This window comes from Idiotropiscis lumnitzeri, chromosome 7, assembly GCF_059441095.1.
Source record: "Idiotropiscis lumnitzeri isolate Australia: NSW breed Sydney's pygmy pipehorse chromosome 7, RoL_Ilum_1.0, whole genome shotgun sequence".
Lineage (NCBI taxonomy): Eukaryota > Metazoa > Chordata > Actinopteri > Syngnathiformes > Syngnathidae > Idiotropiscis > Idiotropiscis lumnitzeri.
Window position 1 is genome coordinate 7976795 of NC_142397.1, and position 15213 is coordinate 7992007.

The window sequence follows — 15213 nt, forward strand, 5'->3', positions numbered from 1 at the left end:
TTATGTTTGACTTATAATCTTATTATTTTGAGGTCGTTTTTTTAATTGTGGTTGTTTTTTTTCAATCACATTGTGTCACCTGATGGGCAATAATGACCAGGAGGACATTTTGAACCGGAAAGTCCGTCCAACGGGGTCGGAGAGGATGCGCCACCTTTGCACCAAAACCCAGCAAGGCATGATCCTATGTGTGGTTAAAAAAATTAAATAAAAAAAACATCAGAACTCGACACCAATGCAGATGTACAGCAGCAATCACAGCATAACTCCTTCATCGAACCTGCCGGCTCTGAAAGTCCTAGCGAAGGACAGTACTGGCCACTAGGACATGGCATGCAGCCTGAAAGGCTGCCCGCATGCTCTCTTGGGTTGAATGAGCCTATGGGGCAAGGGTGCTCCTTGGACATGCTTGTGCCTGCAGGGCAGTAATGTCCTTTCGGGCAGAGCCTCAGCAAGGAGCCATTAGCTGGACTTTGACTGAGATCACAGTAGTAACCTTGTGAAAAGAGAAGTGAATACATTTGAATTTAGGCTAATTAATTGAATTAATGTCAGCAGGTAGATCGTGTCGTGACATTTTCATGAATAAAACATTTTCAGAGACGCTTGTTCAAATATTCTGTTAGTGATTTGTGTTAGCTGAGAGAGTTGAAATGGGACCAACCTGCTTGACATGTAATGCAGAAAGCTTGCCTCACTCTGTCCTGGTACGTTCCCGATGGACAAGGCTCTGGAGCGGCACTACTGTTGAGGCAAAAATGACCAAGTGGACATGGCAGAGCGTTTGCAACCATTTGACCAGGGGGGCACCAATAACCTGTGAAACGGGGGAGCTGTTTTTACAAAATGATTGCACCACAATTAATGTGAAAAGTTCAATTATAATACAGAGGTACACCCTCCAAAGTCAAAAGCAATCTGAATTATGACACTAGTTGAATTGAACAGTCCAGTGAATCCTTTCTCTCCAATTTCCCAGAAACCGGATAAGCAGTATAGAAAATGGACATTCCTAACAGCCTTACAAATTATCACTAGAGTGTAAAAGCAAAGGAAAAATATTCACTCCCTGAAGATGCATGACAGGCTCATAGAGAGGGGATGGGAAGGTGTTTTCAGAGTAATTGTGCCATCTAGTGGTAATGTTTTTTTTTTTAAATATATATGTAGCTGTTCAGTTCAATAATTCTATGCTCAAATTCATAATCTGGTTCTATGAGCCCTGCATGTGGTAGGTGACCACTCCTGAGTTTACCGCGATCATCGGTATGAAAGAGGGATGCATAATTATTTTTTTGTCAACAGAAAACATAACATAATAGCAAAACAAAATTGCAGTGTTAAATGATTTCGATGCTCAGTTAGCTGACTCATGATGATGATATGAAACATTGTTTGACTTTTGGGGGCCTTTTTTTTTTTTTTAAAGAAAATTAAGGTTGAATTTCAAATTGTACCACTATTGGACCTTTGACATTGGAGGTTCACCTATAACTAGTGATGGGTAAATGAAGCTTCAAATCTGCTTCATGAAGCAGTTGTAGTATTTTTGGACTCCTGTAGATGGCACTCTCGGATCAACATTGGGCTGAAAGCACACTGACTTGGCATTTTTTTTTAAAACCTTTTTTTTTATATCAACAGTGCCATCTAGAGGACTCAAAAATACAATAACCGTTTCAATGAAGCAGATTTGAAGCTTCATTTTCCCATCACTACCTATAACGTCATGCTGTCCTGTCACAGACCTTGATCACATGGCCCAGTTGGTGTACTTAGGCCCGGTCTACTGCAGTAGAACCCTGCAGTACAAGGCTGACAGTCGACCCTGCTTCTCAAACCGGGCACTGAAGAAAATGTACCAGTGGGACATGACTGTGGTTCTCCGGAGCCTTCAACTGTAGGGTGACAAATAAGAGTCATGGGGGTGTGGGGAAGGGGAGAAACTGTTCATATATGAATTCAGATTTGCACAAACAAGACAAATAAAACGGTATTTTTCCGACTATGTTTACGTGTTGAAATTCAACATGTTTTTTTATTTGAGACGAAAATGTCTTTTCATTTATTTCCAAATAAGCCCACTAAAAATGTTTATTGGCAATTAGCGAAACAACTGTCCCAAGGCAGTGTATGCGGCGCTTACCACAGTATGTCCCACTTGGACAGATGCTGCCTGTTTCTCCATCTGTTGGCTTGGCCTCAATGGCTCCTCCTTCACAATAATAACCTGGAGAACAGGGACCCATCGGCGAAGTCAAACCTGTTGATCATTAACAGCAGATTTGCGCATCATATCCCAATATTACAGCCAGAGGAGACACATTCTAATGAATTCAATATTTCGATCGTTATGGAGAGGGAAACACTTTGGTACACAGTTGAAATACCACATACGTTGATTGTGATAGCTTGCAAATAACTGAGTGACTTGGTTTGTTGTATTCTAAGTACCTGAGATGTTGCAGAAGGACCCAGGTGGACAGGGAGCGGGCTCTGAGCTACCTGCAGGGCAGTAGAAGCCCGGCTGGCAGCGCCCCCCTGTGGCAGTGGCGGGGCACAGACAGTTGGCGTTGGTATAATTATCCAGGTCAAACGGCTGTGAGTTCCACGCCGCTGAGACGCAAAACCAACCTGAGTGGAACAAATGCATGTAGAGAGTGTGACATTGGGTGACAGTTTAGGGGAAGGGGACAGAAAATGGTCGGAGGCAGATGACGAGAGGTTGTAGTTGAGGGAATGTTGAAAATATCAAGTATGACGCTTCAAAGATGCAATGAATAAAAAAGACTGATGTGGGTCACTTGTACATTATTACTTAAAAACGTACTTTCTCGAGAAGTGTTACTCTATGCCAGGCGTGGGCAAACTACGGCCCTGGGGCCACATGCGGCCCGTTAAACGTTTTAATCCGTTTTAAGCCTGCCGAAATTGAAAAAAATTAAATGGATAAACCTTGTTGATGTTTTATTTTCTAAATACTGTGGTTTTTCCACAAAAAAAAAAAAAAAAAAAAAAAATATATATATATATATATATATATATATATATATATATATATATATGAATGAGGCTCTTTTTTTTTGTGGAGCAGAACAACAGAAACTGACCAGCTTTGCATTTTCCAGACACATTAGTCAGCCTTTCCTTCTCACAGTAGTGTCCAGGGGGGCAAGGCAGGCAGCTGTCCAGACTTTGGGTCATACGCTCGGGGTTGTAGTAGCCACGAGGACACGGGTACTGAGTGGCATGCCTTGTACCTAAAGCATGTGTAAAAATAAATTTACAGACTGTTTATTGGGGTATTTTCCACTTGCTTATAATAATTAACGATTATGCAACAAAATCACGAAACGGTGCATATTTTAAGTGAAGTAAAGACATTTTCATCAAAATCGCAAGACATTAATTATCAGCACTAGGTATTGGCGCATACTCAAATGTAAGTACTTCAATCTGAAAAAAAGTGGTATCAGACCAGCCATGATTATTATCTTTGCGAAGTCAGAATTCTAATTGGATGTGCAGGTGTACCTAATGAAGTGTCCAGTGAACCAAATATGCAAAGATGTTTCTTCATGTGTGTTTGGATGATCGTACCATCTGGACAATAGAACCCAGGCGGGCACGGAAACTTGGTGAAGTCGCTCGTCTTCTCCGGGCAGTAGTAGCCAGCAGGGCAGGGTGAACACGCCGACTGTCCTGTAAGGTTCGTGTAGGATCCAGCTGGGCATGATGCTGGGCCTGTACTTCCTTGCAGGCAGTAATGAGCGGGTGGGCAAAGACCTCCCTCCGAGCCTGGGGAGGGAAAAGCAATTAGATGCGTTAAATAAAAGCCATTATTATGATGAATCTTGTGATAAAGCTTGATTAATTCATGCATCGCTGTCAACAAAACACCATCACACATTCAAATTGCCTGTATCTGTCAGCATCTGTTTTTGGAATGCCTATTTGGGATATTTCTCTCCACATATAAGTTAGCACTAAGCCATTTTATTCAATTAGGGAATAATGAGCTGTGGATATGAAGAATGAATTAAATATGAAATATGATAAATATGCGACCTGTGGCTGCTGAGTCTCCACCCGGACAGTAATATCCTGTCTGACATTTTCCCGACGGTTGAGTGAGACCTTCAGTAGCACAGAATTGACCTGCTGGACACGGGCTGCAGCCACTGATATCCGTCACGTAAAGACTAAAAGCACACATTTAAAAAAAATTGGAAACATAAAATGTTTTGTTTCAAAGAAATGTGTTACATTCTTGTTCCCTGACCGGTATGAGTAGGTTCCAAGGGGGCAGGGTAGCGGGAGACTGGTCACCTCAGGACAGTATCTTCCCTTCGGACACACTCCTCCAACTCCAGTGCTGTAGTTTCCATCCGGATTTGGGAAGTTTACACCTTTTAAAATGTTCTAAGTTTAGTTTTGGGATCCAGTTCATCAGACTGATGATGTGACATGATATAACTGGAATTACCTGCTGTGCAGAAATAACCAGCCTGGCAGGGACCGGTGGGCTCAGAGAGACCCCAGTCCTCACAGTAGAAGCCTGTTAATAAGCATTAGAAAATGAATACACAATGAAATAGAAATAAAAAATGCATAATTACAATCATTAGATCTGCGTTTGAATGAAATGCAAAACACAGCACTGCTCTAGATTTACAAGCATTGACTGGCTTCTGTTCAGTGAGTGAGACAATGCTTCCACCTGCTGGACAAATGAGGCATTGCTCCACTTGGCTGAAACCCAACCGAGGGTTGTATGTGCCAGGAGGGCAGGGCAGGATGCCCTCAACACCCCCCGAAAGACAATAGTGGCCTAATGGGCAGGGTTGGATGCCCTCCCCTGATAAACAGTAGCTCCCCGGGGGGCAATCTCGGCATGCATCTGCACCTTCAAATGGAAAATGAATTTCAAAACTCCTCTCAATGTTCCATTATCATATTCATTGTCATTTCACCAGACCTCTTCACTACCTGTTGTGTTTGTGTAGGTCCCATCGGGGCACGGTGTAGGGGAGGCAGAACCCATGAGACAGTAATGGCCAATGGGACAAATTCCCCCGGTCAAATCATTAAACGGCTTGGGAGACACTGCGCCCCCTGAACAATAAAACCCTAAAAAAAGAAAAAACGAGATTTAAAACAATTATCAGGAATGTTTTTTTTTGGTCACTTTAATGTCTGTTACCAAGCATAACACATAGACGCCAACATCAAATTAGCTTTGGAGCTTATAAAGAGCTTTTAATTGAACTTTTTTTTTTTTCATTGTCGCTTTTTAGAAATAAAATTATATTCAAATATTAATGTTAAAATTTCAAAGATTTATATCATCCAAATAAAGGGCTATAAATCCAGCAATATAAAATATTGTAGTTTTGTTGATTTTTATCTAATGATATTTACAGATATGCTTCAAATACATGAATGTGATTGATTACATCACCGGTGTCACATGTCCCTGAAGGCTGAATTATCCCAGTTGTGTTACAGTATAATCCAGGGGGGCAGGGCAGGCAGTATGACATGTTTTGGGCCCCCACAGTATTACTCCAAGTTCCAACAGGACAGGGGTGTTGCTGAGGGTGTTTGGTCCCTCTGGGGCAAACGTAGCCTGCAGGACACACTCCCCCAGAGTCCACAGCAACCTGAAGGAAAAGATGAAACAACGCAAACGATTTGATTTCATTCTTCGTTCAAAATTGTTACATTCTTCAACTAAAACAATAATTCAAATTTCTGACATCTTGGACGATCACTCAGAATTGACCACATGATAACAGTACAATTATGTAGGGATGTGTATCCAGACAGTTTGAGTCATCTTAAGAGTGTCTTACTGGAGAGGGTGTGGAGGCTGCCGAGATGCAGTAATGCCCTGGGTCACACAAGCCCTCGGGGTCAGAAAGGCCAGCTTTACTGCAAAACCATCCTGCCTCACATGGCCGGCAATGCCGCACATCTTCACCACCGCGCTCATTGGAATACCACCCCTGAAAAATCACATTACTTATTATTTACATGCAATTGTTATCAGTGCTTATAAAAAGTCTACACACCCCTGTTCGGACACCTATTTTTTTTTTTGTAACCTGTTCAAATCAATCAAATTGTTTTTATTTTTTGGAAAGGGTGAAGTAAAACTACACGGCTGAAATAATGTGGCTCACCCTCTTTTTACTGGCTAGGTTCTGAATTAACCAATCACATTCAAGCACATGCTAAATGGAAGTTAGCAGACACCGGCGACTATTTAAAGTGTCTCTGACTCACCCCACTTAAATTTTCTATGTTCTAGTAGGCTATCGGAAGCTTTAGGATTTTGTGCTAGCTAGTGATGGCGAAATGAAGCTTCAAATCTGCTTCATGAACCAGTAGTAGTATTTTTGGACTCCTGTAGATGGCGCTCTCTGATCAACATTGGGCTGAAAGCACACTGACTTGCCATTTTTTCAACCAACAGTGCCATCTAGAGGACTCAAAAATACAACAACTGTTTCATGAAGCAAATTTGAAGTTTCATTTTCCGATCACTAGTGCTAGCACTGCTGGCTTTTTAGAACTGTTTATTATTTCCTCCATCTTTTGTGAGGACCCAATTCTTGCTGCTGAAGGATGCCAAAGCAAGATATTGCCACCCACAATACTTCACTATAGGAATAGTGTTCTTTTGATGATGAGCATTTGATCGAACTATAAAAATTTCCCAAGAAAGATTTTTGCATGGTCCAATGACACTAAAGTTGAACTGTTTTTTTTTTTTTTTGCATTTTAACAGGAGGGTGTAGACTTTTTATATCCAGCGTATGCATTATTCACTCAACTAACTGTAGGACAGGGGTGGGCAACAGAAGATGCTGGAGGACAGTAATATCCTTTTGGGCATTGTGGTGGCAAGGACAAGCCTGTCTGGTTGCACAGTCGACCTCCTGGACACTGCACACACGATTGTGCACCTTGACGCTTTGGAGGATAAGAGAAAGCAACTCTTAATAAGGTAATGATATGAAGTCTGCATCAGCACAACCTCGGTTTTTGTGCGTACTGGCTGGAAAGTTCCAATAGGACAAGGCTCTGGCCTGACGGCTCCCTCCAATGTGAAGTGACCCTGCTCTGCTTCATGCTGAAGAGGAGAAGCTGAACCGCCAGTGCAGTAATATCCAGGAGCGCAGGGGCCTGAAGGGGAAGTGTTGTTGGAACCTAGACAATAGAACCTTACGGGGAGAGAAGAACAACATATTAAAGCCTGCATTTGATTGTTTTTTGTTTTGTTTTTTTTTACTTTTAAGGCAGGTGTGGGCAAACTACGGCCCGGGGGCCACATGCGGCCCGTTCAACATTTTAATCCGGCCCACCAAACTTGAAAAAAATTAAATGAATACACCTTGTTAATGTTTTATTTTCTAAATACTGTGGTTTTTCAAAGACATATATAATGCTTTTGCTCACTTTCATTTAAAATTAAATGATTTTTTTTTTCTGATGAGGTGAGGTGACCAAAACACTCCATCCATCTGCTCCTGGTCCGGCACCTCTGTCAAATTTTAGAACCCATTGTGGCCCGCTAATCAAAAAGTTTGCCCACCCCTGCTGTAAGGTGATGTTACCCTGGTGGACAGCTGACACAATCTTGAGGTCTGCCCAGACCAGAGCTGTTGCCGAAGCTGCCAGGGGGACATGGAATAGGCGAGGACGAAGCTGGTGGACAGTAACTTCCTGGAGGACACAAACCACCCGTTTTTCCGTCCACTGGAGTCTAGTTATCATGTGGACAACATGAAGAACATATGTTTGGATATGTGAATATGAAACCAACGGGAAATGGACCTATAAGAACTTAACGGTGATCAGTCGTGTCTTTGCAGCTGTGAAAGATTCTACTCTTCAAAGGAGACCTTCTACAAGATGTTACACTGTGTCTATTCTCCATTCAAAAAGATTTGTAAAGTCATTGTCGGTGGAGCTGATGTCCTAAAAGCATTTGATCGAGGGGTTGAGGTCGGGGTTCTCAATCTCTTCCATTCTATTCCATTTAGGCGTTTTCCCTTTTAAGGAATCTGAGGCGTCTCGGAAAACCCACGACTAATTGAATCATTGATTTAGATGTTTATGTCAATATTGCAGTCTACAGAAGTAATGTACTCGCATTATTAGTGTATACAGTCTCTTGCCAGCACAGAAAATGACGACAAAATAACGCACCAAGTTTTGATCCCACATTGGGATTTAATGTGAGGTCCTTATTCGAGTGATGGTTAAATGAATCTCCAAATCTGCTTCATAAACCAGTTGTAGTATTTCTTGACTCCTGTAGATGGCACTCTCTGATCAACATTGGGCTGAAAGCACATTGACCAGTCCTTTTTTAAACCCTTTATTTCAACCAACAGTGCCATCTGGAGGACTTAAAAATACAGCAATTGTTTCATGAAGCAAATTTGAAGCTTCATTTTCCCATCACTACCTTATTCCTTATAAAAAAATTAATAAAAAAAACACAGTTGTTACATACGGCAGACTTGGCTCCCTCTTTGCAGTAGAATCCACCCTTGCAGATGCCAGAAGGCTCTGTCAGGCCCACACCACTGCAGTGCCAACCTGCACCACAAAGAGAACACTCAGGCTCCTCACTGAGAGCTGAGCGTGAGCCGTAGCTTCCCTCAGGACACGTTTGGGCAGAGGAGGATCCTTCAGGACAGTAAAAACCCTATAAAAGGCAATGATAGATAGGCACTAATAAAGGGACACGACATGCACTGTTGGAAATCTTGTGTCAATTTATAAAATAGTGTGTATTCCCACCTGAGGGCACACAACGGGTGTGTGCACTCCTGGTCGGTCGCAGTAGTGCCTGGATGGGCATGAAATACACACCACTCCACTGTGACCAGATGCTGTGCTCCTGTATTGTCCAGCTTGGCAGGGGTTGGAAAACGGGTAGCCAGTCCCAGCAGGGCAATAATGCCCATCAGGGCAAAGGCCAGTCTGTAATGTAGGAATATGTTTGTGTCAACAAGGTACAAATACAAGATAGTAATTAAACTGTAAAACAAGCTAAAGTAAACCGAAAAAGACGTTCAGTGAATAAAGGTTGTAGGAATGTGATAGTACACCACTTCCACAGTTAATGAACTCATTTACTACCAGCCGAGTAAAACAAAAAACATTTAAAAAAAAAAGGGATCTTTGATGTCTTTAGCCGTCAATGGGAGTAAATGAGTTAATCCGTCATGGGTTGTAAAGGGCACCACGGTGACCGAGTGGTTATTGAGCAGTGACGTATATGACCAGCTAAATATTATACAGATATATATAGGAATTCTTTTTTTTAATTAATCGCTGCACTCTTACAGGTGCGATGATGGGGTGCTCCTCAGGATTCTGAGAAAAACAGTACATCCCCTCCGGACACGGGACACACTCGCTGACCTCACTTAAACCAGGATGTTCACTGTAGGTACCGTTGGGGCAAGGAATGGGGTTGGGATCCTGCAAGGAAATGTGCCCAGAGGCATCAAGCGGCAATAATAAGACTAAATGTACATTTATGAAACTCACAATGCCTCCTCCGGGGCAGTAAAAGCCACGAGGACAGAGGGTGGCCGAGCGACGAGGGTCTCGAGCCAAGCCTTGAGAGCAGAGAAAGCCCGGGGGGCACACCATGACACTTAGCATGGCTTCCTCACTTGTGGTCTCGTTACTGCAGAAGTGGCCCGGCAAGCACGGAGAACACTCTGCAGCGCCTTCATCCTACACACACACACACACACACATAAGGTTATGGAGGAAGTTGTTGAAGTTAAAGATATCCATCATTATGGGGGAGGAACACCACAAGATGCAAACTTAAAAAGCAAAGGGAGCAGAGAAAAATGAGAAGGTTGAAGAAATAATACGTTATCCAACACTGGGAAGCAAACAACAACTACAGTGAAAAAAATGACTACAATTTGTACAATTTGGAGTTCAACTGTTTTGTCAAAATTTGGCTCACAGGTCAAACACAGCCAGTTCAAACTATTATTTGTGATGTCAGTAAACCTTAAGCTATTTCATTTCAGTGAACATCTAAAAGATTGTGTTGTAATCGGGTCTGGATTCCAAATACGAATGGGTTGGATTTAAAAAGTAAGCTGTGATTGGTGGTTACCCAAGCGCTTAGGCACTGCTATGTCATTTATAATTGAAAAACAGGTGGATTTTGCTGCTTAATTCATATTTCACAAATGTAATATTTATCAGAATACCATCTTTAGACTAGCGGGACCACAAAAAACATAGTATTGTAACTGAGGTTTTTGACTTGACTTCCCCTTTAAAGTTTAATTAATGAATTATTATTATATTATTATTATATCATAAATTAACACATTTTTAAAAAAAATGCCTGCATTCTTAATACAGATTTAGTGATGGCAACAGTTTGAACTTTAGAATGAATGACTAGAGGAAAACTTAGTTTTAAAATTAGAACTTGGAAGAGTCAGCCAGCTTCACAGAATGGATTGCCCATGTTCGACTACATAAAGCTCATTCCTCTCCTCTACAGATAGCCGGTGACTAATATGAGACCCATCACTGTGGGGGCTGAAAATGTAAAAAAATAAAATAAAAAATAGCACCGTCAGGATGAGACTACAAACATCATTTGGTTCTTACAGATCAGTTAACCAGTCACAATAGATGGTGGGCGACGGCCCTTACGGAGTAGCTGCCGGCACCGCACACTTTGGGGTTCACAGTGGCTGAGTGGGAGCAGAAATAACCGGCGGGGCAAGTTGAGCAGTCCTCCAGTGTCTGACCTCCTCTCAGACGGCGAAATGTTGAGCTGGAGAAACACAAGTGTAAATACTAAACTCACACAAATCTCTTGGATATATATTCTGTGCTCACGGTGGGCAGGGTGCAGGTTTCGAGGTGCCTTCAAGACAGAACGACCCTTCAGGGCAAGGCAGGCAGTCTTCTTTCTGCCTGTTGCCCATGTGGATGCTGTATGTACCTGCAGGGCAAGGAAACTGGGCGCCATATGCCGTCCCTGAGGAGTCAACGGAGTTATATGCTCATAAATGCCTCATGCTTTTAGTTCCTCGAAAGATTTTCTCTTTTAACATGTTCCGTTTTTATCATTTCTACCCCTTTGCGATAGTACCGCATTTTATAAGCCGCTACTTTTTTCCTAGATTTTGAACCACGCGGCTAATACAACGGTGCGGCTTTTCTGTGGATTTTTCTTTCACCAGTAGGGGGCGCTGTATAGTTCAGAAAATACGCTAAATAAATCTAGAGGTTTTTTTTCTTGGGTTAGTTCTGTTTTAATTATCAAAGTAGTTGCCGTGTTAAAAAGCACTGTTTTAAGAATTTGTTCATGTACCTTTATGTGCATGAAATTAATAAAATTATTCTATAAATGCAGGAAACAACTTTTTTTTCAACAAAACTGCAGCTTTTAGACTGGTGTGGCTTTTTTCTTTTTTTTTTTTCAGGAAATAGATTTTGCGGCGTTTTTACAGGTGCGTTTTATATTCCGGAAATTGCGGTACAACTGACTTGTATTTCTGTGTACCTTCAGGACAGTAGTGGCCAGAGTTGCATCTGCCCGATGGTGCTCCCGATCCCACCAAACAGTACCAGCCCTGAGGACACGGCTGGCATTCGCTCTCAGCTTCTAATCCACTTTGACCACTCCAAGTGCCCACGGGACATTTGTACTGGGTGGGGAACTTGGTGCCAGAGGGACAATAATGGCCGACAGAGCAGGAGAGGGGTGGTCTGTGGATACCACCTGTTCCTAACAACCAAAGTGAGGGACAGAATAGTTGAGAATGAATGAATTTTTTTTTTTGTCAATGAATAAAAAACACATATCAGAAATGTGTGTCGTATAAAACAGCTCTTATTAATGATTAGGAATCATAAAAAGATGTTAACATGCTTATCAATCTTTTTTTTTTTTTTACTTCAACAAACAGGAGCAATGAACCTCGAAGACAAGCGTATCGGGCCGAACACTGCTGACATTGTGAACGATCTGTGAGGTCCGTGCGGTTGCTCAGTGTCCCAGGAGGACATGCATTGGTTGGAGCATTGGGTTTAGATGAACCAGGAGGACACACAAACCTATACCGATTAAAACAAACAGGAGTCATAGAGTTTACAAGTATGCCTTCGGTTATATTCAAGAAGAGATTTTCTTTGCATATGTGCGGAGGCTCCTCACCCGTGCATGCAGTCCACATCTGGAGCCGTCAGAGCAACCTGAGTGCAGGCCTTCCCTGCGTGACACTCTCGGCAGTCAGCCAACTCAGCCTGACCCTCCAAGGGGTTAAAGGAGCCCGGCAGACACGGCACAGGGTCACTTGTTCCTTCGGGGCAATAGAAACCAGCCGGGCATTTGAGACAGTCCTTCGAACCTAGAGGAGGAGCACATTTTCAGTGTATCAGTGGATATACTGTACGTGCAGAATTATTCATGCTTATATTGGCAGGAATAAGGCATGGACTATCGTGTTCAGTTTTATAGAGTAACTGTGCTGATATACCAAGAAAGTGCAACACATTCTTAAAGGGCAAACATGAGCTTCCTGTTTAAGGAATTCAATACCAGCCGAGTTAAAAAAAAAAAATGGATCTTTGACGTGTTAAGCCGTCAATGGGAGTCAATGAGTTAAGGAATTCATGTCCGTGTATATGAAACTGTGCCAGGATTTATTTATCTGTCCGTGTTAGATGATGGCATATCAACCAACTTATTGCTCCTTGATGAGGGGTGAAAGTGCCTCTGGGACACGTGACTTCTTCCATCGTGCCAGCAGGGCAGAACCTTCCACGAGCGCAAGGCAAGCCAGGAGCTGAGGAGCCTGTCAGGAGAAAGATGCAGAATGCCACTAAGCCAGAACATTACTTTGTTTTGTGTATTTCTCCTGCCAACTTACTCTGAACTTACCTGCAGGACAGAAGCGTCCTTCGCTGCATCTTTTGCAAGCTGCCCTACTTGTCTGACCCACTTGTTCTCCTGCTGTTCCGGGAGGGCAAGGTGACCCGTTCGGGGTGGCTGTGCCCTCCTCACAGTAGAAACCCGCTGGGCACAAAAACTGAGGGGAGGGTCGAGCTGAAGTTCCTTTCAGGCAGTAAAACCCTAGAGACCAGTATTTGTGGATAAGACAAGAACGCACAAAAATGTATCGGTACTGAAAGTAACAATGTGACTGGACAAAATAATGAAAGGATCTTTCATATTAATAAGGTATTTGACTGCATCCACAAAATATTTTTTTGGGGGGGGTTAATAGTAGTGATGGGTAAATGAAGCTTCAAATCTGCTTCATGAACCAGTTGTAGTACTTTTGGACTCCTGTAGATGGCACTCTCTGATCAACACTGGGCTGAAAGCACACTGACTTGCCATTTTTTAAACCAACAGTGCCACCTAGAGGACTCAAAAACACAACACAACAACTGTTTCACGAAGCAAATTTGAAGCTTCATTTTCCCATCACTACTAACCACTAGTCCACTGTTAGTTTAGGAGTATCAAAATGTTTATTGTTTTTTTTTTTAATGTTGATTATGTTGTCATAAAGGAGAGGTCAACCCCAAAATTTTCTTAAAAAGAATGTTCTATGTGCCTTCACTAGTCTTAACGGCATTCTGTTTAATGTTCCGTTTGTGGAATATGAGTTAAACTTTTGTACTTCTTTGGGGGGGGGCATTTTGCCACTTGCTGTCGACTGAAGATGACATCACAGTTGCTCAAGGATCAGGTAACAACCAATCATGGCTCAGCTTCACAAATCAGATGAACCGTTCTTGGTCGTTACCTGAGCCCCGAGCAACTGTGATGTCATTTTCAGTCAACAGCAAGAGGCAAAATGGCTGCACCATGAGCTGAGATAAGTATCTTGATAATGAAACACCAACAGTCTAATCCATCTGCTACCTGCAGGACAGATTGCGCAGTCTTTCAGCCTCTGCAGACCTTCTTTGGGGCCATAAGTCCCTGCAGGACACGGTATAGCTACACCTCCGTCACAGTAATGACCTATGTCGAAAGGAAATACACAGTATGTACTTTCTATAAATTACAGACATATAAATATTATTGTCTCCCTTCCAGGAAAAATGGACATTACGATGTAGCGTTATGAAATTAATGAACACGAACCCGTTGGACACACAATACAGACGGAATCCTCCTGTGGGTGTTTGTATGTGCCAGGTCGACATGTAATTGGTTGACTTGACCTTTGGTCTGACTGCCTCCAGAGGGACGGCGTGGCTCCACCGCACATTGAGGAGGTATCGTTACATCTATAACATGAGGTCTGGCCGAGTGTGGAAGTTGATCCAAGTGGGCAAGTGAGCGGCTGGGACATCCCGCTGTCTGGACAGTGACTTCCTGTGGAAGTGACAGGTGCACTTTACTTTGGCTATTAACGCTCACGTGCACTCATATAATGTGGTATTTTATTTTTTTCAAACCTGCAGGACATTGAAGGCAGTGGATAGCGCACACACTGGAATAGAAGCCTGGGGGACAGTCATGACACTCTGTGCGATGGAAGTTAGGCTCTTTTCCAGGCCCACACTGAAAAGCATGAAATGAGCGTCAGTCAATCATCCATGCAACAAGACACAATAATCATCTCTTACCTTGTGCGCAAATCCAAAGGTGCAAACGGAGTCTATAGGGCATGTTAGACATTGAAGAATCCCTTCAGGAGAATGTTCCCCGGGGGGACATAATGAGATGCTTCCATTGGCTGGAAAGCAGGAGAAACCTACTGGGCAGTGCCTGCAGTCCACACGGTCCTCAGACGTGATCAGACCTGGAAAACAAGGCTGCAACACACCGCAGGAAGCCATGACATAATACAATTTCTCATTTATAATAGACGACATAAGCATCGCGGGTATTCTACTGTGCATCGTTATGCCTAATAGCATTATGCATTATGTGTGCATATAGAAGATATGGAAAACTCAGAAGCCAACAATCCATATTGCAAGGACACTCCCCCCCCCCCATATAATTTCTTCAAAAAGGAGTGCAAAATTCACCATTTAAAGGCAAATTATGGATGTTATGATGTCAATAGAAAACCATCCATGCATTATCTAAACCGCTTCTCCTCACAAGGTTTGCGGGCCTATCGCGGCAGTCGTTAGCACATGCTAAATGGAAGTCAGCACACACCGGCG

At 42.7% G+C, this 15213-nt stretch overlaps 1 protein-coding gene across 1 annotated transcript in view; it reads right to left on the reverse strand.

Annotated features, from left to right (window-relative positions):
• LOC148333368 (uncharacterized) overlaps positions 1–14402 on the reverse strand; it is a 61229-nt gene extending 46827 nt beyond the window's left edge. The window contains 31 exon segments of the mRNA XM_088300638.1: positions 80–184; positions 281–496; positions 665–817; positions 1749–1898; positions 2147–2263; positions 2455–2634; positions 3111–3260; positions 3601–3798; positions 4069–4202; positions 4283–4409; positions 4487–4558; positions 4721–4906; positions 4990–5130; positions 5462–5663; positions 5856–6008; positions 6844–6978; positions 7061–7229; positions 7623–7771; positions 8528–8722; positions 8818–9000; positions 9367–9504; positions 9574–9765; positions 10720–10843; positions 10909–11050; positions 11579–11803; positions 11996–12132; positions 12233–12425; positions 12762–12872; positions 12959–13150; positions 13952–14053; positions 14177–14402. Of these exon segments, the coding sequence (XP_088156764.1) occupies positions 80–184; positions 281–496; positions 665–817; positions 1749–1898; positions 2147–2263; positions 2455–2634; positions 3111–3260; positions 3601–3798; positions 4069–4202; positions 4283–4409; positions 4487–4558; positions 4721–4906; positions 4990–5130; positions 5462–5663; positions 5856–6008; positions 6844–6978; positions 7061–7229; positions 7623–7771; positions 8528–8722; positions 8818–9000; positions 9367–9504; positions 9574–9765; positions 10720–10843; positions 10909–11050; positions 11579–11803; positions 11996–12132; positions 12233–12425; positions 12762–12872; positions 12959–13150; positions 13952–14053; positions 14177–14387 (4882 nt within the window). The 5' untranslated portion in view covers positions 14388–14402.
• Positions 14403–15213: the final 811 nt, after the last annotated feature.